At 42.3% G+C, this 26,487-nt stretch overlaps 1 protein-coding gene across 5 annotated transcripts in view; it reads right to left on the reverse strand.

The window, feature by feature from the left end:
• PCNX2 (pecanex 2) overlaps nt 1-26,487 on the reverse strand; it is a 934,799-nt gene that overhangs the window by 297,495 nt on the left and 610,817 nt on the right. For all 5 annotated transcript variants that reach the window (XM_075862603.1, XM_075862600.1, XM_075862601.1 and 2 more), the window contains exons 18-20: nt 25,865-26,015; nt 20,180-20,321; nt 16,518-16,695 (exon numbers count right to left, since the gene is read on the reverse strand). In XM_075862603.1, the coding sequence (XP_075718718.1) occupies nt 16,518-16,695; nt 20,180-20,321; nt 25,865-26,015 (471 nt within the window). The remainder of the gene's footprint in view (nt 1-16,517; nt 16,696-20,179; nt 20,322-25,864; nt 26,016-26,487) is intronic.

The raw sequence follows: 26,487 nt of genomic DNA on the forward strand, positions 1-26,487 counted from the left end.
ACCGGTGCCAACCTTATCATACCCGCCTCCCCCGAAGAGAACCGACCTTGAGAGGCCTTCCCAGGTAGAACGAACCAGATTAGAGTAAGAAAAATAGGTTTAAGACACTTGTCAGATAAACATGTGGAATCTGTGTATGTTTCTGTGAGGTGGAGATGTTCTAGGCAATCAGCTGAGATCAAGGTACAAATCCTGCTGAAAGGGTATCACCAAGTGCAAATGAAATGTACCCAATAATTACACATCTTCTAGGTGCCCTGTCCATTGTAACAGAGAAGTTTTTCCTTATATAAAGGTGTTTGATGTCATTTAAGGGCCTGACATTATTGTATGTACTTAGAACAACGTTTATAATGTATGCGGATGATGTTATCACCAGATTAGTATTTATTTTAACAATTGACAAGAGTTGGGGGTCCCCAGCAAGTGCCAGTAAATATGAACTAAAAGACTTTTAACACGATGAACTCCATCACTGAGATGCGGCAAGCGCAGCCTGAGCCACTACAACGCGTTTATCATGAACTGACGGCAGTGTCACAATTCTAAGCGGCCGCCCAGACTAGTAACTTGCCAGAGGAAGAGTACAGATGCGGAGGGTTTGATGGTCACAATACAACTCCACTAATCCGCCTACGTGGGATCTCACCCCAGGCTCACAACATGAGGTGCTATGTACAGCCTGATGACGTAAACTAAAGGAGACGGTGTCGGACAGATGAGAAGGACCAAACCAAGTCCTGATGACATCAGCAAAGATCAAAGTAAAGACCAAAGACCTGAGTGAATCCGTCAGCAGGATCAAGTGTTTTGATAAGTAAGTGGCTAGGAGGGGGTAATAATAACTCCCCCACTGGACACCAACGTAGTCTGACTCCACAATTGTGTGGGTTACCCTGAGGGTGACAGTCAGTGAAGAGCAGAAGACAGGAGAAGAAGAAGACCATGGTGTACAGGACTGGCAATGAACTGATGGGACCCGAAACCTGAGGGTGATAGCATTATGATTATTAGTTGAGGCCCTATTGTTTATAATGTCTGAGGTTTATAATTATAATGTGTGTAAATATGCCACGGTGCTGCAAATTACAATCTGAGGAGTTTTATGTGGAGGTGCGAGGTGAAGGTCACTGTGCTGCCCATGACCTGTTATATCTGCAGGGGTAAAAGTCCCATTAGGACAGTAAGTGACAGTGCGACAGTTGTTACCATTAATAAAATGTAGACCGGATTAATTATATATTACAACCAGCAGCGGTTTGTAGATTATATCAAGACAACCATCCTGTATCCAGAGGAGAATAGGGAAAATTAGGACCACTCCGACACCTTGGAAGTCCAGGTACAAAGGGGGGTTACTCATCAGGAGTAGCTCGTCTCAAGCTGGTGAAGAAATTCAAAACCCCTTCCCGCCTGGTTCGAGTGGTCAGTGGTAGGTCGATAGGCAAGACTCAGGGATAGAATAATATTTTTAGGGGGGACTGTCAGGGATCATTACCATGTATATTGTTTGAAAAATATTATCCTTACATATATATATATATTCAGTATATTACACAAAGAGATTGGATTAATGGAGCACAAAGAGCCTGCATAACACGCCTATGGAAGACACCGCCCCCTGGAATGCAAAGAGGAGTGTGCAGAAGAATGTACAGGAAAACTTACAGCAGAGGAGCCAATGGGACTTAAGCAAGTCCCACATCTCGAGGGAGGGGCATGTGTCTCCTCTGTCTGTTTCTTTGTTCTGAATAAAGTGCAGTTCTCCTCTTTTCTGATGAGAGGGAAGCTGTATCAAACATTTCTGTGTGATGTACTTCTCTCCAGGCATGCCTTCAGCTTCCAATTTACAGAGGTGGTTATTCGGTGTGAAATACGGACCTGACATTATCACTCATGATATGTTTGGATCAATGGCGGATCATCATAAGGCCCAAAGTACAATGTAGTTTTGTAAAAAATTTTCCCGCAAATCGTGGCAAAACCGCAACAAAACTGCATTGTGTATGTCCTGCAAAAGGACCTTTAGACATAAGGTCACATGACCTTATCGCTGAAGTTCTTACTACTGTTTAGAGACCTGCTGGTGCCATGACCGCAGGTCCTTGAACAGCAGCAAAATTCCACAGAGAAGACTGAGGTGAGCTGCTCTGTAAGTATAAGTGGATGGATTTGTTTAAGGGGTCTGTATTTAGGGGGTCTGATGTAGGGTCTGTATTTAGGTGGTACGGTTTGGGGACTGTATTTGGAGGGTCTGGTCTGTAGTCTGTATTTAGGAGGTGTGGTGTCTGTATTAGTTTAAGGGGTCTGTATTTAGGGGGTCTGGTCTGGGGTCTATCAGTTTAAGGGGTTTAGTGTCTGTATATTTAGGGGTCTGGTCTGGGGCCTGTATTAGTTTAAGGGGTCTGGGGTCTGTATTTAGGGGTGTTGGGGTATGTATTAGTTTATGGGGTCTGTATTTAAGAGCCTGGTCTAGGGTCTGTATTAGTTTAGGGCTCTTTATTTAAGGGTCTGTATTTAGGGGTCTGGTCTGGGGTCTGTATTAGTTTAGGAGGTCTGGTCTGGGGTCTGTATTACTTAAGGGAGTCAGGTCTGGGGTCATTATTAGTGTAGGGGTCAGGTCTGGGGTCTGTATTTAATGGTCTAGTCTGAGGTTTATTTAGGGTGCTTATTCTGGGGTCTGTATTTGTTAAGGGGGGTTTGCTCTGGGGACTGAAATAGTTTAGAAGGTCTGGGTCTGTATGTATTCTAGGATCTGGTCTGGAGTCCGAATTTATTAGTCTGAGTAAAAGGGGTTGTCCAGGTACATCGATAGGTTATCAGTATAAAAAACGGTCCATGTCTGGACAACCCCTTTAATGTATTGGCCTGGGCCTTGGTGTCTGAATTTGTGTGTTTCTATAGAGGATGGAAATGTCTGCAGAAGCGATGGGCAAATATGACTCATCAGGAGAAGTCGCCATAACGGCCTGCCTCAGATGGAGAAGAAAAGAGAACGACTCCCATCAGAGAAGACATCACTTCTGAGTCACTGGATCTATAGAGGATATGTCCCCTCTCCTTACATGTCTGTTGCAGGTACCCAGGACTAATAGACAAATGCGTGTTATCATTCCCATTGTCAAGAGGAAGTGTCCCTGAACAGTGTGATACTGTCAGCGATGGTTGGAGACTGTTAGTATGTAGGGACACAGCCTTTTGACAAGGGGAATCATAACAACTACTTATCAATGTACGAACAGAAAGGTGGTGTTCACTACAGACATGGCAAAGCAGCGGTGGGGAAGGGATGCCCAAGTTTATTGAACAGCCTAGGGCCTATGGTCTACTTAATCCGCCACTGGCTTGGATACAGGACCCAGAAGACAGTATCACACATAATAAGCTCATATAAAGGGCCCAGTGGACAGTATCACTAATGATAGGCTTGGATACAGGGCCTAGCGAAATGATAGGCTTAGATACAGGGCTCAGTGTTATTCTCTATTGAAACAATGCACAGCACACTGACCCATTGATTTCAATGGGGCTATTCACAAATGCTTGCGTTTTTCACACAGCGAGTGTACATTGTGTGAAACTCACTGCATGTCCTATATTGGTGTGTTTTCACGCACCTAGTCGCCCATTGAAGTCAATGGGTGCGTGAAAACTACGGACAGCACACGGACGCACATCCTGTCTGTGTTTCACGCATCAAATACATTGAAAAAAAAAGTACTTGCAAGTGCGTGAAAGGCACGAAAAAGCACACTGATGCAAAACCGCAATGCACAAGGACATATTTACGTGTGTTTTTTACGTGCGTAAATCTGTCACGCTCGTGTGAATGTAGCCTAAAGCTCAGCTGTTTACTGCAGACCTTTCCTTCTCAAATCACTAACAGGAAGTTGTTATCTTTGTTTGCTACGTTACAGATACAGTGGAGCTGCAGCCCGATCATTGTCACATGGTCTAACGGTCCTCTTACACGGCGTGGGGCCGACATGGGCCATGTAAACGAGTGCCGATCAACGAGACAGACAAAAAGAGTGCCTGCTTGAATCAGTGATTATGATACAGTAGTAATAAAAAGGACTTTGTTATCTAGCCAGTTTACTCTGCAAGCACATGGACAGCTTGTTACTCACCGTTTGGGTAAGATATACAAGTGATTTTAGTTAAATATCTATCTATCTATCTATCTATCTATCTATCTATCTATCTATCTATCTATCTATCTATCTATCTATCTATCTATCTATCTATCTATCTATCGCTCCAAAAACGGCCGTAAAGATTCTTTGATCATGAAGGTTAGACTGGGTGTCTACGAACAGGGGGAGAGCAGACAGCTGTAGCCACCAAAGGGGTAAAAAAGACCCAAGCAAGGTTCAGATAGGAGATACTGGAAGGGACATACTGGAGAGGAGACTTACTTGGGGGAACTCCCTTGAGAAGAGGACAGACGAGAGATAGAGACCTGAGTGTGTAGATCACGGGTGGGGAACCGTTTTTCTTTTTGGATATTTATGACATCATTCGCGGACAATACAAAAGCCTGCTATATTTGGCCCAACATTTAATAAATTTACCCCTAATGTTACGGCTGGAACTGCTTCTCTTTGTGGGATTTTCCCATCATGCACATTTATGACAAATCCACAGGATATGTCATAAATGTCAGATAGATGTGGGTCCCCCCCTCTGGGACCCAAACCAGTCTGTAAAACGGGGCCCCCTAAACCACGTTCTACCTTTCTGTGTTCCGGCTGATTTCCAACCATGAAGAAAAAAACAGCGTTGCTCGCTGAGCTACACTGCTTCCGTAACTCCCATAGCAGTGAATGGCAGTTGCGGAAGCAGCGTAGCATGTGAGTTACGCTGTTTCTGTAACTACCATTAAAGAGGCTCTGTCACCATAATCTGATCACACTGTAATGTAGATAACAACAGTGGTTTTTATTTTGAAAAACGATCATTTTTGACCAAGTTATAAACAATTTTAGATTTATGCTAATTAATTTCTTAATAGACAACTGGGCGTTTTTTTTACAAACTGGGCGTTATGAAGAGGTGTGTATGACGCTGACCAATCAGTGACCAATCAGCATCATACACTTCTCATTGTTCCAGACCAGCTTCTTTCACTGCACAATCACGCTGTGCACAATCACGCTCTGTATTGAAATAAGCTGGGCTGGAACAATGAGAAGTGTATGATGCTAATTAGTCACTGATTGGTCAGTGTCATACACTCCTCTGTACAACGCCCGGTTGGTAAATAGTAAAATTACGCCCAGTTGACTATTAAAAAACTATTTAGCATAAATCTAAAATTGTTCATAACTTTGTCAAAAATGATCGTTTTTCAAAATAAAAACCACTGTTGTTATCTACATTACAGCGCCGATCAGAATATGTAGGAGATAGGACACTTACTTTAAAGAGGCTCTGTCACCACATTATAAGTGCCCTATCTTGTACATAATGTGATCGGCGCTATAATGTAGATTACAGCAGTGTTTTCTATTTAGAAAAACTATAATTTTTGACGGAGTTATGACCTATTTTACCTTTATGCTAATGAGTTTCTTAATGGACAACTGGGCATGTTTTACTTTTTGACCAAGTGGGCGTTGTGGAGAGAAGTGTATGACGCTGACCAATCAGTGACCAATCAGCGACATACACTTCTCTCCATTCATTTACACAGCATATATTGATCTTATTACATCACTATGTGCAGCCACATAAACACACAGTAACGTTACTTAAGTGTCCTGACAGTGAATATACATTACCTCCAGCCAGGACGCAATGTCTATTCAGAATCCCGACAATTCTGTAGCGTTTCTGTGAGATTTACAGCAAGGCAAGCGTAATCTCACGAGATTAGGATGTAACCTGTCATTTAAAAAGAGATTACGCTTGCCTTGCTGTAAATCTCACAGAAACGCTACAGAAATGTCAGGATTCTGAATAGACATCACGTCCTGGCTGGAGGTAATGTATATTCATTGTCAGGACACTTCAGTAACGTTATAGTGTGTTTATGTGGCTGCACATAGTGATGTAATAAGATCACTATATGCTGTGTAAATGAATGGGGAGAAGTGTATGACGCTGATTGGTCACTGATTGGTCAGTGTCATACACTTTTCTCCACAACGCCCACTTGGTCAAAAAGTAAAACACGCCCAGTTGTCCATTAAGAATCTCATTAGCATAAAGCTAAAATAGGTCATAACTCCGTCAAAAATGATCGTTTTTCTAAATAAAAAACACTGCTGTAATCTACATTACAGCGCCGATCATATTATGTACAAGATAGGCCACTTATAATGTGGTGACCGAGCCTCTTTAAGTTTTATGAGACTTACGGAAAAAGCTGTTTCCTTATTCATGGTCGGAATTCACCTGTATCAGCCGCAACACAGAGCGTCTGAAAGAGGTTTAGGGGGCCCCGTTCTAGAGATAGGTGCGGGTCCCAGAGGTGGGACCCACATCTATCTGACATTTATGACACATCCTGTGGGTATCTCATAAATGTCTCTAATGGGAAAACCCCTTTAAGTCATTTATATGTTCTGACGTGCCCATGGTATTTGTATTATACCCTTACTATTCCTTCTTGTTTATACATTAGGAAGAGTTGCATCAAGGACTTTGTGTTCTCCTCTAAAATAGGTCCTGTCGCATATGTAACAGTTTGTAGCACAAAAACCACGTCAGCAGCGGCGGTCAGAGTGAGGTCGGTGCGTGCTGTGACGGGAGGGGACCAGTCCAGTCACCTGACTTGAGTCACCTGACCTCATGTCACTGACGTAAGGTCAGGTGACTGGACTGTGCCGGTCCAGGAGTGACGTGAGGTCAGGTGACTCAGGTTAGGTGACCAGACTGGTCCACTCTCTGGTCAGCACGCACAGACCTCACTTGGACCATCACCGCCATAATTGGCTCTGTCCGCCCTCCTCCTGCTCCAAAATGTACAATGAGTAGGGCGGACAGAGCCAAGTAGCAAATGACGCAGTGGCAGCGTGATCTGAGTGAGGTCGGGCCAGATTAAATGAACTCGCGGGCCTTATATGGCCCGCAGGCCGGAGGTTCCTCACCCCTGGTGTAGAGGGTCCATGTATGGTAAGGGCTTGTTTACATCTGTGTTGGAGGCTCTTTTAGGGGCTTCCATCACAGATCCGAATGAAAATACCATTATTTACGTTGTTCCGCCCCTATGACGGAGCAGAACAACGGAAACACAGATGCAAGTATGGACAGGCCTTAACTATAAGGGTATGTTCACACACTAGACTAAAAAGGTCTGAAAATACAGAGCTGTCTTCAAGGGAAAACAGCTCCTGATTTTCAGATGTTTTTGAAGCCACTCGCGTTTTTCGCTGCGTTTTTTTACGGCCGTTTTTGGAGCTTTTTTCATCAGAGTCTATGAAAAACAGCTCCAAAAACGTCCCAAGAAGTGTCCTGTTTTTTACGCAGCTGTTTTTCAAAACTGCCGCGTAAAAAAACGGCCCATCGGAACAGAAAGCCATATTTCCCATTGATTTCAATGGGCAGATGTTTGGAGGCGTTCTGCTTCCGATTTTTAGGCCGTTATTCGGGTGTTTACGGCCCGAAAAACAGCCGAAAATAGGCCGTGTGAACATACCCTACGTGTAACATTATTGCCTGCCTTTCCACACACAACGGAATTGCTGCAGAAAATTTCTGCAGCAATTTAGTTGAAAGTAGCAGACTTTACGCTGCGGAAAAAACACACCATTTCCTGTGTTTTTTACTGCAGAAAATGGTGCGTATTTTAGGGAGGTCACAATACCAGAATTTGGACTTCAATACCGATACTTCGTTTAGTATTGCGATTTCGATACTATTTCGATACTTTTCCAACAGTAATAAAAAAAAAAGTTCTTCCATTTTCTGATGTGAGGCGCGTGGTGTGATGATGAATTTGACCTCCACGTGCCTCACATTAATAGTAATTAACCCCATCATGTTTCTCAGTCATAATGGGTTAATGCATAAGGTACATGATGGGGATAATTACTATTAATGTGAGGCACATGGAGGTTAAATTCATCACACCTTGTGCCCCACAATAAGTGATAGAAAGCAGTAAATTATGCAAAAAAATTGTTGTGCAGGTTATTACGGCCATGCCAATACCAAATATGTGAATATTTTATGTATTGATACTTATTTTAATGTTTATTGTAAAAAAGGTGTATGTGTATTTTTTTTTTATTTAACATTATTTTATGTTTTTACTTTATTTTTTAAACTTTAATGTACTGCCATATATCTATATTACAGTACATTAGCCTGTGTACTGATAGTACACAGGCAGTTGTTAGGACATACCTAAGTATACCCTAACAACAGGAAATATGGTAGGACAGCCCTGGGGTCCTTCAATGTACCCTGGGCTGTCTGCCCATATATGGTATGTCCCTAAATCTCGTCACAGGAATTCCCTGTGATACGATCCAAGGGGCATCTCCCTTTCTCATTTTCCCCCGAATGCTGCAGTCCGCTTTGATCGCAGCATTCAGGGGAAAGTTCATGAGAGGTTTCTCTGATGTCCGCCAGCGGAGCTGCGGCTGTGTAATACAGTCATTGTCCCGCTCCTGACAGGAAGTGCGCGCCCGGTCAACACGAGGAGATGTGGCCGGCACTGCACTAATGAGCGGCGGTTCAGGCACTGAGGACAGAACATGGGGGTGTTTTGTAGTGCGCCCGCCATGTTCTGTTTTCAGTGCCGCCGTTCATTTGTGCAGCGCCGGCCGCATCGCATCATCCTGACCCCGCTCACTTGTTATCAGGATTCCGGAGCGGGGCAATGGCTGTATTACACAGCTGCAGCACCGCTCTCATACATTCATGTGTTACAATACTGAGCTGTGCGGCTGCGCAGCTAAGTATCAAAATACATGAAATAACGGTATGGAACCGTTTGGGGATGCAGAGTATCGAAGTTTCGATACATCGTGCATCCCTAGCGTATTTTGCTGCATTTTTCACAATGCTAGGAGATGGTGACATCTCCTCTGAAAAACAAAGCATTCAGTCCTCTTTCCGCAGCAGGAATTGACATGCTGCGGTCCTAAAATTACGCAGGTAAATTTCGGCTCAGAATTATTACGCAGCGTATGGATGAGATTTGTTAAATCTCATCCACTATGCTGCTACTGTATTCTGCATCATTTTGTTTCCGTCCTCAATTCCAGACGGAAAAAAACCATCATCTGAGATGCAATCGTTGTTGATGTTAAGGAAAAAGTGTCCATGTAATATTTATTGTTTATGACTGTCTCTCTGTGTATGTCTCCATATAAATCCCATAATAACTGTAACAGTAATTTTACTCTTTTTACACAATACATTTTTAGACACTAAGGGTATGTTCACACGACTTAACAAATTAAGTCTGAAATTACGGAGCTGTTTTCAGGTGAAAACAGCTCCTGAATTTCAGCCGTTTTTGCAAGTACTCGCATTTTTCGCGGCGTCCATTACGACGTAATTGGAAATGTTTTTCAATGGAGTCAATGAAAAACGGCTCCAAAAACGTCCAAAGAAGTGACATGCACTTCTTTGACGCGGGCGTCTTTTTACGCGCCGTGTTTTGACAGTGACGCGGAAAATTACACCTCGTCTGAACAGAACATCGTAAAACCCATTGCAAGCAATGGGCAGATGTTTGCAGGCGTAATGGAGCAGTCTTTTGAGGCATAAAACGCCCGATTTACGTCTGAAAATAGGCCATGTGAACATACCCTTAGGCCGGATTCACACGAGAGTGTGCATTTTGCACGTGCAAAAAAACCTGGCGTTTTGCGCACGCAAAAGGTCCATAAAACCTCCGTGTGTCAGCAGCATAGGATGCGTGGCTGCGTGATTTTCCCGCAGCCGCCATCATTATGACACTCTGTTTGTATGTTTGTAAACAGAAAAGCACGTGGTGCTTTTCAGTTTTCATTCATAGTTTTGACTACTGTAGCGCGCATCGTGACTTCAATGGGTGCGTGATGCACGAAAAACTGGCAAATATAGGACATGTGAGTTTTACGCAGCGGATATACGATGCGTGAAAATCACTGACAGTCTGAACGGCTCCATTGACTAACATAGGTCCGTGCGACGCGCGTGAAAATCACGCGCGTTGCACAGACGTATTATACGTTCATCTTAATAAGCCCTTACTCTTGTATTTTATTTATTGCTCCTAACCTTAGAATCTAACCCAGTAAGACGGTGGAAAATTCTTACAGAAGTAATCGAATCTCCTCGTACTCTGCCCTATAATGAAATGAATGAAATGTACGAAACTGCGAATGAATAAAGCTAATAAAGAGCATAGACCAAAAATGTTTTATTGTAGATAGAGATGAGCGAACTTATCAAAAGTTCGGTTCGGCTAGTTCGCCGAATTTCACAAAAAAGTTCGGTTCGGACCGAACTAGTTCTGACCGAACCTGTCACTTACGTGCGCCGAGCATGCTACTGTCCAGGGTGCTGATAGAGTTAATGGGCTGCACTAACTCTTTCAGCAACCTTCACAGTACATGCTCGGCGCGCGGAAAATACCATTTAAATGTAATAAAAAAATAAAAATTATACGTTCGTACTTACTTTCCTCCTGTCCGGCCTCCAGCGATGACGTTTCATCCCTTTCGCCGCTGCAGCCAATCACAGGCTGTAGTGGCGGTCACGTACGTCAGGATGACGCTTCATCCCACGTGACCGCCTCTGCAGCCAATCACAGGCTGCAGCGGCGACATGAATGAAACGTCATCGCTGGAGGCCGGACAGGAGGAAAGTAAGTATGAACGTATTATTATTATTTTTTGGCATGTATGTATGTTGGCATGTATGTATGTATGTTGTATGTTGTCATGTATGTATGTATGTATATATGTGCATGTATGTTTGCATGTATGTATATATGTGCATGTGTGTATGTATATTTGCATGTATATATTTGCATGTATGTATGTATGTTTGCATGTATGTATGTTTGCATGAATGTATGTTTGTATGTATGTATGTATGTATGTATGTATGTTTGCATGAATGTATGTTTGCATGAATGTATGTTTGCATGTTGTCATGTATGTATGTATGTATGTATGTTGTCATGTATGTATGTATATCTGTGCATGTATGTTTGCATGTATGTTGGCATGTATGTATATATGTGCATGTTTGTATGTATATTTGCATGTATGTATGTATGTATGTTTGCATGTATGTATTTTTGCATGTATGTTGTCATGTATGTATGTATGTATGTTGTCATGTATGTATATATGTGCATGTGTGTATGTATATTTGTATGTATGTATGTTTGCATGTATGTTTGCATGAATGTATGTTTGCATGTATGTATGCATGTTTGTATGTATATTTGCATGTGTGTATATATATATATGTATGTATGTATGTTGTCATGTATGTATGTATGTATATATGTGCATGTATGTTGGCATGTATGTGCATGTGTGTATGTATGTATGTATATTTGCATGTATGTATGTTGTCATGTATGTATGTATATATGTGCATGTATGTTTGCATGTATGTTGGCATGTATGTATACATGTGCATGTTTGTATGTATATTTGCATGTATATATGTTTGCATGTGTGTATGTATGTTTGCATGTATGTATGTTTGCATGTATGTATGTTGTCATGTATGTTTGTATGTATGTTGTCATGTATGTATGTATATATGTGCATGTATGTATGTTTGCATGTTTTTATTTTTGCATGTATGTTTGCATGTATGTTTATATATATATATGTGCATGTATTTATGTTTGCATGTATATTTGTGCATGCTTGTATATATGTATTATGTATCTTTGCATGTTTGTTTGTATGTATGTTTTCATGTGTGTGTGTGTATGCATGTATGTATGATAGTTTGCATGTATATATGTGTGTATGTTTGCATGTATGTATATTTGCATGTATATATGTGCATGCTTGTATATATGTATGTATGTATGTTTGTATATATGTATGTATATTTGTATATATGTATGTATGTATGGCCATGTATGATACTGTCTGCTGGCGCCCTGTATCTAAGTCAACTTCACGGCAGGCTTCTATACATGGTATAACAGTCAGTATCACACATTAAACTGAATCTAAGCCTACGACATGTTTTATTTCATTATTTTATTTTTTTACAGGTTTGGTGTTTGGACTACGTCGGTTTCGAGGACTACTTCGATGACGGTTTTTTTTCTACAATAAAATGGTTAATGAGGGTTGTGTTGGGGGTGCTTTATTTCAATAAAATATTTTATCTATATCTTTGTCTTTTTCTTTTCAAATTTTATTATTACCACTTTAGTAATGGCCGCTGTCTGAGTGACAACATCCATTACTAATGCGAGGCTTAGTGTTAGCCGGTGCAGAGGCTAACACTAACCACCATTATTACCCCGGTACCCAAAACCACCAGGGGTGCCGGGAAGAGCCAGGTACGATCCAGTACCCGACCATCTGTTGTGATGGTCGGGCTCTGGGGCGGCCGCAGGCTGGTATTATGAGGCTGGGAAGGGCCAAAAACAGTGGACCTTCCCACCCTTGTAATGCTAGGCTGCTGCTGCTGCGTTGTATCTGGCTGGTTATAAAAGTGGGGGGGACCCCACGTCATTTTTTTAAATTATTTATTTATTTACATTTTTTTTTTTTAAAAAGACATGGGGTTCCACCCAATTTATCATAACCAGCCACATACAACACAGTGTTATTAGCCTGGGAATGGACAAAACCAGTGGCCCTTCCCACCCATGTAATGCCAGACTGCTGCGGCCTTGTATATGGCTGGTTATTAAAAATGTGGGGGACCCGTCTATTGCTAAATTTGTTAAATTCCAAAAAAAAAACGACGTGGGGGTCCCCCCCATTTTTATAACCAGCCCGATACAACACAGCAGCAGCAGCCTAGCATTACAAGGGTGGGAAGGTCCACTGATTTTGGCCCTTCCCAGCCTCATAATACCAGCCTACGGCCGCCCCAGTACCCGACCATCACAACAGATGGTCGGGTACTGGATCGTACCAAGCTCTTCCCGGCACCCCTGGTGGTGGTGGGTACCGGGGTAATAATGGGTGGTTAGTGCTAGCCTCTGCACCGGCTAACACTAAGTACCGCCTTAATAATGGACGCTGTCAATCAGCCAACTGCCATTATCTAGGCACTAATAAAGTTTGAAAAAAAAACACAAAGACAATTCTTTTTTATTGAAATAAGAAATCCCCAACAAAACCCTCGTTAACCATTTTATTAAAATTTGAAAAAACGCAGATCTACGCAGTAGTCCAACGAATCGTAGATGTAGTCCAATCGGTACATCAAAATCTGCAACAACATAAAAAAACAGTTATCAATGTGAACAATACCAATACTTCTACTCTCCTACACACATATATACACGCACACACAAACAAACAACCATACACAGACACACATATATACACAAACACAACAAGATATACACACACACATAAACAGACAAACACATATACACGAACTCACACATATCCAAACACACACACACACACACACACACACAGTTATACACACATACACGAACACATATACACAAACACATATACAAACAAAAACACACATACCCAAACACACATATACACAAACACATATACACAAACACACCCATATATACACACAAACACACACCCATATACACACATATACACATATACAAAAACACACACAAACATCTACACACAAACATATACACAAATACACCCATATATACACAAACATATACACAAAACACATATACACAAACACACCCATATATACACACACACATATAAAAACAAAAACAGACAAAGTCACATACCCAAACACACATATATACACAAACACACATACACAAACACGGTTTCTTTTAAATGCTGCTGGGGAACCCGCTCGATCCACTATATAAGGCTGCGCTACAGTGCAGCATTTAAAAGAAACAGGATCCTGACCTGTCCATAGAGTTTAAGGCAGCACAGAGTATTTCAGGAGATGAGCGTGCAGATTCAGTGCTGCTGCGAACTCTGCTCTTACCATTACGTAGCTCTCAGTCTGTTACCTCTCCTCCACTCCTGTCCTCCAGAACACCTTCACATGATTGGCAAGTCACCACGTAATGGTAAGAGCAGAGTTCACAGCAGCACAGAGTATTTCAGGAGATGAGCGTGCGGATCTTGTGCGGGGTGGTGACTTGCCAATCATGTGAAGGTGTTATTGAGGACAGGAGTGGAGGAGAGGTAACAGACTGAGCTACGTAATGGTAAGAGCAGAGTTCACAGCAGCACTGAATCTGCACGCTCCTCTCCTGAAATACTCTGTGCTGCTGTGAACTCTGTTCTTACCATTACGTAGCTCAGTCTGTTACATCTCCTCCACTCCTGTCCTCTATAACACGTTCACATGATTGGCAAGTCACCACCACGCACAAGATCCGCACGCTCATCTCCTGAAATACTCTGTGCTGCTGTGAACTCTGCTCTTACCATTACGTGGTGACTTGGCAATCATGTGAAGGTGTTCTTGAGGACAGGAGTGGAGGAGAGATAACAGACTGAGAGCTACGTAATGGTAAGAGCAGAGTTCACAACAGCACTGAATCTGCACGCTCATCTCCTGAAATACTCTGTGCTGCCTTAAACTCTGTGGACAGGTCAGGATCCTGTTTCTTTTAAATGCTGTACTGTAGCGTAGCCTTATATAGTGGATCGAGCGGGTTCCCTAGCAGCATTTAAAAGAAACAGGATCCTGACCTGTCCACAGAGTTTAAGGCAGCACAGAGTATTTCAGGAGATGAGCACGGGCAGCCGTTCGTTTTTCCGAGCCGTGCTCCCATCATGCACACGACCGTAAAAACACCCGTTATTGCGGGTCGTAATTACGACCCGCAATAACGGGCTCATAGACTTCTGTTACCCACGGGTACCTTTCCGTATTCTCACGGGAAGGTGCCCGTGCCGTTAAAAAAATAGAACATGTTCTATTTTTCTATTTTACGGGCCGTGCTGCTATAATTATAATGACAGCACGGTTCGCAAAAGCGGCCGGCTGCCCGTGGCCGGCCGGCCGTGCTCGTAGTTACGAGTCGTAATTACGAGCACGGCCCGTAAAATAAAAAAATAGAACATGTTCTATCTTTTTAACGGCACGGGCACCTTCCCGTGAGAAAACGGGAAGGTACCCGTGGCTAACAGAAGTCTATGGGCCCGCTATTTCGGGTCGTAATTACGACCCGTGATAACGGGTGTTTTTATGGTCGACTCGTGTGCATGAGGCCCCGTAATGACGGGTGGCTACATGTGTGCACCCATCATTACGGCAGCGTTGCTAGGTGACGTCAGTAAGGGTATGTGCACACACACTAATTACGTCCGTAATTGACGGACGTATTTCGGCCGCAAGTACCGGACCGAACACCCTGCAGGGAGCCGGGCTCCTAGCATCATATTTATGTACGATGCTAGGAGTCCCTGCCTCTCCGTGGAACTACTGTCCCGTACTGAAAACATGATTACAGTACGGGACAGTTGTCCTGCAGAGAGGCAGGGACTCCTAGCATCGTACATAAGTATGATGCTAGGAGCCCGGCTCCCTGCACTGTGTTCGGTCCGGTACTTGCGGCCGAAATACGTCCGTCATTTACGGACGTAATTAGTGTGTGTGCACATACACTAAATAGTCACTGTTCAGGGTGCTGAAAGAGTTAACTGATCGGCAGTAACTGTTTCAGTACCCTGGACAGTGACTACCGATCACAGTACCTGTAAAAAAAAAGACGTTCATACTTACCGAGAACTTTCTGCTTCCTCCAGTCCGGTCTCCTGGCCGTTGCCTTGGTGACGCGTCCCTCTCGACATCCGGCCCGACATTCCTTGATGACGATGCAGCCTTGTGAGCGCTGCAGCCAATCACAGGCTGCCGCGGCCTCTGCAGCCAATCACAGGCTGCAGAGGCCTCTGCAGCCAATCACAGGCTGCCGCGTCAGAAAAGGTCGGACTGGAGGAAGAAGAGGGACTCGTTAACAAGACAACGACCGGGTACGTATGAAATGCTTTTTATTTTATTTTTAATCAGCAGCCTCTTTTCTCTATCAGTGATTGATAGAGATAAGTGGCTGCCGATTTGTATAATGTTTTTGACCGGGTTCGGTCAAAACGGGTTCGGCCGAACCCGGTGAAGTTCGGATTCGCTGCGAACCGAACTTTACCGGAAGTTCGGACCGAAACCGGGTTCGGTTGTCCCGGTTCGCTCATCTCTAATTGTAGATAAGAAGCTTGAATGCATTTCTTAATATGTGTTTAAGTGTATCACAAGTAAGCTACTGGTAAAAAGCCTTTATTTCTTTTTATTCTAAGTATTTTAATACTTGAAGTATTTTAGCAACTAAGTGATAAATAAATAACACTGCAGAAAGTAATATAAGTTTGGATAACAATGAACCCAATAAAAATATACATACTTGCCTTGTAAAACAGTATAGAAATAACATAGAAATCCAATAAAAAACTTTCAGAAATAGAACTGTAATCAAACTGAAAAAGTATAACCGTGAATCCTAATATGATATATTGCTGTGAAGGATTACAAAAAGAGGAGCGCAGAAGCTTCAGTCCTGACACTGCTATAAAAAAAGCATCCAACCTGCATAAAATAAAAACACAAACAAAAACATATTGAAACATTAAAATTTTATCTGCAAAAAAAGTGTATTTTAGAAAAGGCTTTTCTGATTACACGTGACAGGATTCAATTCTATCATAGAACTCTGATCTTGGAGACCATGGACCGGGGGTGTCGCTAGCACCAGGCCTCTGGGGGGCAAAGACCCGGATTTTTGGCCCCGTGCCCTAGATCCCCGGGCGACTGCAGCTACAGCGGTCGCAATTGCGACTGGGCCACAGCCCCCCGCACTGCTTCTATAAAAATTTACTACAGTAATTGGGGCCTATGTGATAAAATACACGGGCCTCTGTTACTATAGTAGTAACAATCTACTTACCCTCCTCCCCGAGCGCAGCAGAAGTCCTGACGTCTTCTCGCGTCATTACGTCACGACGCTGTGCGCCGCACATGACGTCACGACGCTGGATGGTGTCGGAACATCCTCTGCACCCGGATCCGAAGAGGAGGGTTAGGGTATGTGCACACACAAAATAAAAAACGTCTGAAAATACGGAGCTGTTTTCAAGGGAAAACAGCTCCTGCTTTTTAGAAGTTTTTTTTAAGCCACTGGCTTTTTTCGCTGCCGTTTTTGGAGCTGTTTTTCTATAGAGTCTATGTAGAACGGCTCCATAAACGGCTGAAGAAGTGACATGCACTTCTTTTTCGCAGCCGTTTCTTTACGTGGCCGTTTTGAAAAACGGCCGTGTAAAAAACGGTCCATCAGAACAGAACGCCGTTTTTGCCATTGAAATCAATGGGCAGATGTTTGGAGGCGTTCTGCTTCCGATTTTTCAGCCGTTTTTTGGGACGTTTATGGCCTGAAAAACGGCTGAAAACACTCCGTGTGAACATACCCTACGTGTAATATTATTGCCTGCTGGTGTCCTGTATCTAAGCCTGCCTTGTGGTAGGCTTAGATACAGGGTATAACAGACAGTATCACACATGGACAATTTTTCTAAGCCCACCACATGGTGGGCTTAGATACATGACCATGTATGATACTTTCTGATGGGCCCTGTATCTAAGCCTACCACATTGTAGGCTTAGATACAGGGCCCAAGCAGACAGTAATCTTATACTGTATAAGATTACTGTATCAGACAGGATCACACATGGGCTATGTATCTATGCTTACCATGTGGTAGGCTTAGATACAGGGTCCAACAGACAGTATTACACATGGGTCCTGTATCTAAGCCTACAACATAGTAGGTTTAGATATATGGCTATGTATGATACTGTCTGATGGGCCCTGTATCTAAGCCTACCACATGGTAAGCATAGATATATAGCCCATGTGTGATCCTGACTGATGGGCCCAGTATCTAAGCCTACCACATAGTAGGCTTGGATACAGGGCCCCAGCAGATAGTAATCCTTTACAGTACAAGATTACTGTCTGCTGGGGTCCTGTATCTAAGCCTGCCTTGTGGTAGGCTTAGATACATGGTCTAACAGACAGTATCACACATGGGCCCTGTATCTAACCTGTATTACTAATGTTTTTTTTTTTTGTGTGTTTGTGTTTTTTTTTACAGGTTCGGATGTTGGAGGATTCAAGTACTACTTCGATGATGGCTTTTTATTTTCAATAAAATGGTTAATGAGGGTTGTGTGGGTTTTTTATTTTCAATAAAATATTTCTTCTATGTCTTTGTATTTTCTTTTAAACTTCATTACTACCACCTTAGTAATGTCCGCTGGCTGATCGACAGTGTTCTTTACTAAGGCAGGGTATGTGTTAGCCGGTGCAGAGGCTAACAGTAACCCCCAATATTACCCTGGTAACTACTGCCACCAGGGGTACGGGGAGGAGCTGGGTACGATCCAGTATCCGACCATCTGTAGCAACGGTATTATTAGGCTGGGAAAGCCCCAAAACAGTGGGCCTTCCCACCCTGGTAAAGCTAGCCTGCTGCTGCTATCTTGTATCGGGCTGGTTATCAAAAATGGAGGGGACCCCACGTCATTTTTTTTTTTATAAATGGAGAAAACTTCCCGTCCCCCCTGTATTTTTTCAAAACTAGCCAGGTACAACATAGTAGCAGCAATCTAGCATTACCAGGGTGAGATGACCCACTGTTTTTGGCCTTTCCCAGCCTAATAATACCAACCTGCAGTCGCCCCAGTACCCGAACATCACTACAGTTGGTCGGGTACTGGATCATACTCAGCTCGTCCCTGTACCCTTGGTGGCGGTGAATACCAGAGTAATAATGGGGGGTTAGTGTTAACCATTTCACCAGCTGACGGACGTTCAGTTTGTGCATGATTTTCGTGCAGCCGCGCATCCTATGTGATGACTCACGGAGCTGTTAAGTGCGCAAAAATGCACACGCTCGTGTAAATCCACCCTAAAGATGGAAAAAAAACTGTAGTATCAAAAAATGTACGACAATAAATTTGAGCTACAACTGTGTCACTACGCTATCAAAAATGTAGTGTCAACGAACTTCAGTTAAAAAAAACTGAACGTCCGTCAGTGACGCTAACTATAATGCTGTAAATTGACACTATAACTGTAGAAAAAATGTAAAGCTAAAACTTCTGCTATATTGTTTTTTTTTAGACGTTAGTAAATGTCCACATTTTCTTTTACACTTTTTTTTACAGTTTTATATTAAAAAAAAAACCCAAATAACTTAGTGGCCAGAGGGTGCACATGGGGAGATTGGGCAGAAAAAAAAAAGTCCTGCGCCAAAAATTGTGCACAGGGGCCGATCAGTGATGGCGGTCACTGATCATCGCTCATTTGCCGCAGGACGTACACAGGGTGGGTGGGGTGACAGGAACAGGGACTATAAAAGGAAAATTTAGGGACAGATCTAGTGCTGCTGCTATCAAAAAAATTAATTAGCAGCAGCACAGTTAATGATGATAAACACTCAATGAGCGATCATACAGCAGGGTGCAAAAGACTCGGCAGGGTGCAGAAGAGGATCGCCAGCGCAGAAGGCCTCTGTAACGGTCATTATGGCACAGAGGGGGTCAAGCACCATCTCTGCTCACTGTTCCTAACCAGAATGAGGGGTGCAGAGCTAGTGCAGGGTGTTTGAAACACCCACCACGGCTGCTATTGGTCTGTCTATGGAGACCGACAGATTATAGCCCCATGAATACATGGCAGGGATTGGACAGGGCACAGTGATTGGTTAAAGCCGCAAAAAGCGGCGATTGGCCGGTCTGAATTGGCCAGCCAATCGCCGATGGGGTGGCGAGAAGACCCCCTGGGCGTAAAGTAAAGATGGCCTGCTGTCAGAGACAGCAGCCATCTTTACTTTGTAACTGTGTATTTTAACACAGTAACCACTTCCCTGTTTGTCGTGAGTATGGAACATTTTTCAGGAAGCAATGGCTTTCCATGACGTATAGCTACAACAAATGTCGGGAAGGGGTTAAAGGCAAAAAAAAGCCTGGTCGTTAAGGGTTTTTAATGATCCTATAGTACAAAATAACTTACTGTTTTCCAAACCTTTTGAAATCACTGATTGATAAGGCTTCAGTAGTGACTGCATTTAAAATGATCGATGGGTACAAGATATATTTCTCAAAGCAAACAAGCCAAACGCAAAGCTTTTCAAACCACATTAGCTGGGCAGCATCTAAAAAATAGAAACAAATAAAAATATGTCAAATTTATTGCAGAAAGACCATTATACAAACGGGACGGGACTGTGATGTGATCGCTCATACAACACCTTTAAGGCAAGTGGAAAATTGAAAATCTTTTAATTTTTTTCTTCTTCCAGTTAGGTATAGGTTGGTTCTTATTATTATCTTGCTAGTCAGTAATTTTACATGTCTAAAGCTAAATTCACGCTATGTTTTGTACTGTTAGTGTACCCTACTTCTTAAAGTGGTCTTCCACTTTCTTACAACTGATGAAATATCCCACCAGACCCCGCACCGATCCACCACTCCGGCTGTCTCCGTGCATCGGATGTTTGGAACGGTATGCAGTAGTTGGAGCAGGAAGCAGATGGCGCCAACCACTGCATAGCGGCCGTTCAGCAGAACTGAAGCTCTGCTCCTATTCACTTGAATAGGAGCAGAGCTGCAGTACTGCAGCTCGGCCGCTATTCTTTGCCTGGAGCCATCTACCTCCAGCAATATCGTCTGGTGCCCCGGAGGGAGCCAGAGTGGTGGATCAGTGCAGGGTCCGAGTGTCGGAAACGCACCGATCATATACTGATGACCTATCTGGTTGTCAGAACATGGAAAACCCCATTAAGATTTTGGAAAGATTTGGTGAACCTTTGTTCATGCTCCATAGATGCTGCTGTTCTCATTATCAGAATTTTTAGACTAATCGTTTCCAAAAATGTAGACATTTTAGGAAGGTTAGGACATAGTTTGCAACCTATTTCAAAAGCTCATTAAAAAACGTAAAGAAATCAGACAATAGGTCAGATTTAATATTGTTGTTGCGCCATTATAATAACGTTAGGGTTAGTTAGTGTCGGAACCGTCAAAAAGCGTAGCTAGGTATAGCGGCAAGAAATTTAGCGTCAGGAATCCGTCACCGTAGTTAGGTTTATCGTTAGGGATCCATCACCATAGTTAGGTTTAGCATCAGGGAAGTTCACATAATATCTAGTTAGGTTGGGACATGTTTGTTGTGCTTAGACACGTATAATATGTATTTGGTATACACAGGGCCGGCCTTAGGGGTGTGCGAGCTGTGCGAGCGCACAGGGCACTGCACCCTCTCAGCATGTAGGGGGCGCCACTGCGCTCTGCCTCTACTCTGTGCTCTGTTCTTAGTTACACACATGGAGTAAATAAGAGCTGAGGAGCAAGAGAAGAGGAGGAAGCTCGCCCACAGCCCGTCCTGCACGAAGCCTGTGATCCTGTCAGCAAGGAGAGATGGTGAGTATCTTTGTGTGTCTGTGTGTCTCTATGTGTGTGTATACAGTGTGTGTATACAGTATGTGTCTCTGTGTGTATACAGTATGTGTCCCTGTGTTTGAATGTGTATATGTTACAGTGTGTGTGTGTGTGTGTGTGTGTCTCTGTATGTGTTTATGTCTCTTTGTAAAAGTGTGTTCAATATAAAAGTAGAACAGATAAAACAAACATATCTGTGCTGCCTCCTATATACCCTGCTGCCCCTATATACCCTGCTGTCCCCTATATACCCTTCTGCACCCTATATATCCTGCTGCCCCTATATATCCTGCTGTCCCTTATATACCCTGCTGTCCACTAAATATCCTGCTGCCCCCTATATATCCTGCTGTCCTCTATATATCTTGCTGCCCCCTATATATCCTGCTGCCCCTTATATACCCTGCTACCCCTTATATAACCTACTGCCTCTTATATACCCTGCTGCCCCTTATATACCATTCTGCCCCTATATACCCTGCCCCTTATATACCCTGCTGCCTCCTATATACTCTGCAGACCCTTATATACCCTGCTGCCTCTTATATAACTTACTGCCCCTATATACACCGGTGCCCTTATATACTCTTCTGCCCCTTATATACTCTGCTGCCCCTTATATACCCTTCTGAACCCTATATGCCCTGCTGACCCTTATATACACTGCTGGCCCTTATATACTATGCTGCCCCTTATAAACCCTGCTGCCCATTATAAACTTTGCTGCCCCTTATATACCCTGATGTCCCTTATATACTCTGCTGCCCCTCATAAACCCTGCTGCCCCTTATATACTCTGCTGCCCCTTATATACCCTGCTGCCTCTTATATACTCTGCTGCCCCTTATAAACCATGCTGCCCCTTATATACTCTACTGCCCTTATATATATGCCTCTGTGTGAGTTATCACTTTGATATCAGCGGTGTTACATAGGACTGCAGGTAACACTACTACATTATCTGTACTCAGAGAGTTATCACTGTGTTATCGGTGGTGTTACATAGGACTGCAGGTAACATCTACTACATTATATGTAATCAGAGAGTTATCAATGTGTTATATGTTGTGTTACATAGGACTCCATGTAACACTACTACATTATCTGTTCTCAGAGAGTTATCACTGTTATCTGTGGAGTTACATAGGACTGCAGGTAACATCTACTACATTATCTGTACTCAGTTATTTCTGTGTGTTATCCGTGGTGTTACATAGGACTGCACATGAAATCTACAACTTTATCTGTACTCAGAGAGTTATCACTGTGTGTTATCTGTGGTGTTACATAGGACTGTAGGTAACATGTACTACATTATCTGTACTGGGTATATCTGGGTCTGTTTGTGAATGTGTCTTTGTGCTTGTATATATGTGCCTTTTATGTATTTGTATATGTTCCTGTCTGTGTATTTATATGCCGGTGTGTGTTCGTGTGTATACGTGTCTGTACGTCTATATATTTACCTGTATGTATCTATTCCAGAATGTGTGTATGTATACAGTATTTGCCTGTTTGTCTAAATATCTGTCTTTATGTATGTACAGTATATATTTCCAGTATGTGCGTGTCTATATATGTGGTTCATTTTTGGTTTGTGTAGGCAATAGAGAGTCCCGCACAGGGCACCATCCAACCTAAGTCCACCCCTTTAGTATACAGCAAAAAAATATAAAATCCCTATATGGGAGCAATAGGCTGCTACCTAAACTAGCACAAAAGTGTTGTTTTTTTTGTTTTTAGAGAACAAGTGGGCTTCCCTGCACCTAAAACTAACTAGGGCGAGGGTTCCTAACACTAAACCTAACTAGATTTTATGTGAAATTTCCTGTCACTAAACCGAACTACGGCGACGATTCCCTGACACTAAACCTAACTAGATTATTCCGAGCTTCCCTGACGCTAAACCTAACTAGATTATTCCGAGCTTCCCTGACACTAAACCTAACTACGTTGATGCGTGCCTGACGCTAACTTCATGAACTGACATGTGGCATAGGTGACATTATATGACAGCGCTGCGTTTAATGTCACTGATCTCTTCAGTACGAAAAATACTAATAGCAATGTTTGTCTATAAGGATTGCATGGCTGTATGCTTAATTGTATGCACCTGTGTGCAATAGATGTGACCTGAACGCCTGAACTTTATAATGAGGACTGTCCACATACATTTGGCCGTATAGTCTAAGTCAAAGGGCCAGGTATAATACTACAAAAAATTATTTTAGCCTAAGGGAGGCTGTAATAAAGCAACAACTTTGTAAAAACAAGGGGGAAAATATGCTGACTGGAGATATCTTACCCTTGGACAAACACAGCAATTCTCAGATACCTTATAGCTATAAATTCCTATAAATAGACATCTTTTAGAAGAACTCCAGGTGTCACTAAGGAACCAAGTACTTCTATGTCTGAAGGCGGATGCAGAGACTGGAGACTAGATCTTGTACCAATTTAAAAATAAATGTTTTTTTCAAACATATTTAAAGTGTGTATCAGAACTCAATCTTTTAAAATGGGTTCCATACTATGTAAATGTTTGTTCCAAAGTTTCAGCACATCAAGAGTTTGTGTGGATGAGGGACATCAGGAATTGGTCGTTAGGAGACCAGAATATATGTTGGTTGCACCCCAGCAGTAATTTAAATAAATTAGTATATTAGGGCACAAAACCTGCAAATATGATTAATCCATCATTGTTTGGGACAAGGAGCTTAGATAACTTAGTGATAAACCTATCAAACCTTGCTCCTCTACCAGCATAAATTGGGTCTTTTATGTAGAGCTGGGGACTTGTCCAGCTTTTTCCCATTCTGCTGATCTAAGATTGCTGAGAGCCTTGTCCACCTTTAAGGCCCTTGGCCACCTAAAGGTGGACTTACCATTGTTCTTCTGGACAACTCCCTGATTCCCTGACCAGAAAGCCAACAGGGCGTACATTTCTTCATTCATTGTGCTGCTGTAAGTTGTGTAAGGTAATAAGTAAAGGTGCATTCAAATTTTCAAAAATATGTTCTATTTGTCAGTTTGTTCCCCATAGAGTTTGTGTTAACTTTTTTTTACAGGAAAAAACAAATGGATCCAGCGCTGTGTCCTTGAAGTTTGTTTAAAAACGGAAACTATTTCCAAGTTTTAATAAAAAATTGGTATAAAAACAGGTAACATTACAAATAGATATTCTCAATGAATAGTGGGATTCATGGCACCGCTCACACTGCCATGAATCCCACTATTCATTGAGAATATCTATTTGTAATGTTACCTGTTTTTATACCAATTTTTCATTAAAACTTGGAAATAGTTTCCGTTTTTAAACAAACTTCAAGGACACAGCGCTGGATCCATTTGTTTTTTCCTGTACTTCATACGTGTGCCGACACGAGGACCCGCGCGCAAGTCTACTCATGCGATAAGGTGAGCTGGAGGAATCTAATCTTTTTTTCTACATTAACTTTTTTTTACTTAGAAAATAAATAGAACATGCAATTAGTCAAGGGGTAGCAAATATTTTTAACATACATACATCAAAAATAGACATTAAACTTTGACTTGTCTCATTAAATAATATAATGAATATGTGAGTGACAGGATGTAAGCGCTGACTGGCTGGAAAGCGTACCCCTCATAGGGATAACTTCAGACCATTGACGTATAAGAGGATGGATAATTACAGGAGTAAACGTGATATCATTTTATTAGCATAGCGAGAGTCCACAATTTAAAGCTAAAACGACTACATGGACTATCTATCTGCTTCTACTTCTAATGTCTGAACCTGCTAACTACAGCTCTTGTCACCCAATATTAATCCAGTCCAATGTACACTTATTAGCACAGGGAAAGCAGAAGCCACTTTAAGGGTATGTGCACACAGGACAGATACACTGCATAAAAGTATGCAGCGTATCTGACCTACGACCCGCATGGAATTCCGGATGAAAAACTGCATTAAATTGTGGTTCAGATTTTCGGGTGCAATCTCTGCTGCGCAAAAAAGAGCTTTTCTGCTACTGTAATACGCTGTCAATTTTCCGCAATGAAATCCTTTGTGGAAAATCCGAAGCTAATTCGTCAAGTGTGAAAATACCCTAATACTTCAAGCCTCCTTTCGAATTGTGCCTATTTAGCCCAGCCTCACAAGGTGAACTTTGTAAATACACTTAATACTTACCGTTCTGTTTTACTAGTTTTCCCCCTTTGGGACGCTTTTTGGTCTCTGTTCTTTAGTCTCATTTAAGAAAATAATTTTACTAACCAATGATTTCTCTCTGTCTGTATTCTTTGTTTTGAAGCACTGGTTGTGCAATCCATAGCCATGGATGATGTTTTCGTAGCTGTGGTATTATGTAGTGTGCCAGGAGACCGACAGTCAATGCTACAACAAGCAATACAGTACTGAGAATCGGCTACATGGGAAAAAAATATATTACATAATTATTATAATATCTATATTCAATACTTTGTGATGCATAGAATACACAGGCATATAAAAAACATAAAGAAAATAAAGTGTCAGGGAACTGTCCAAATGAAAGTAAAAAGAGGCATGTAGTTGGGCAATACTTTCACCGAGACTTTCTACATAACATTTAAAAACTTTACAATTAGGAAGACCACTTCGGCTCAAATTTGCTGCATGATATTTAAAATATCCATAGTCAGGGGTGAACTATAAGAAGACGCCACCCCAATCTATCCGAGTTTTTGTCATTACTAGTTTTACACAATTTTTTTAAATAGGAAAACATTTGTTGTTTATTTGTTAATGTGCTGTTTAAAGTATAGAAATGATTTAACCCCTTAGTGACCACCAATACGCCTTTTTACGTCAGTCACTAAGGGGCCTTAGGCTAGGCTGACGCCTTTTCACGTCAGCCT

Source organism: Rhinoderma darwinii, chromosome 4 (genome assembly GCF_050947455.1).
Source record: "Rhinoderma darwinii isolate aRhiDar2 chromosome 4, aRhiDar2.hap1, whole genome shotgun sequence".
NCBI lineage: Eukaryota > Metazoa > Chordata > Amphibia > Anura > Rhinodermatidae > Rhinoderma > Rhinoderma darwinii.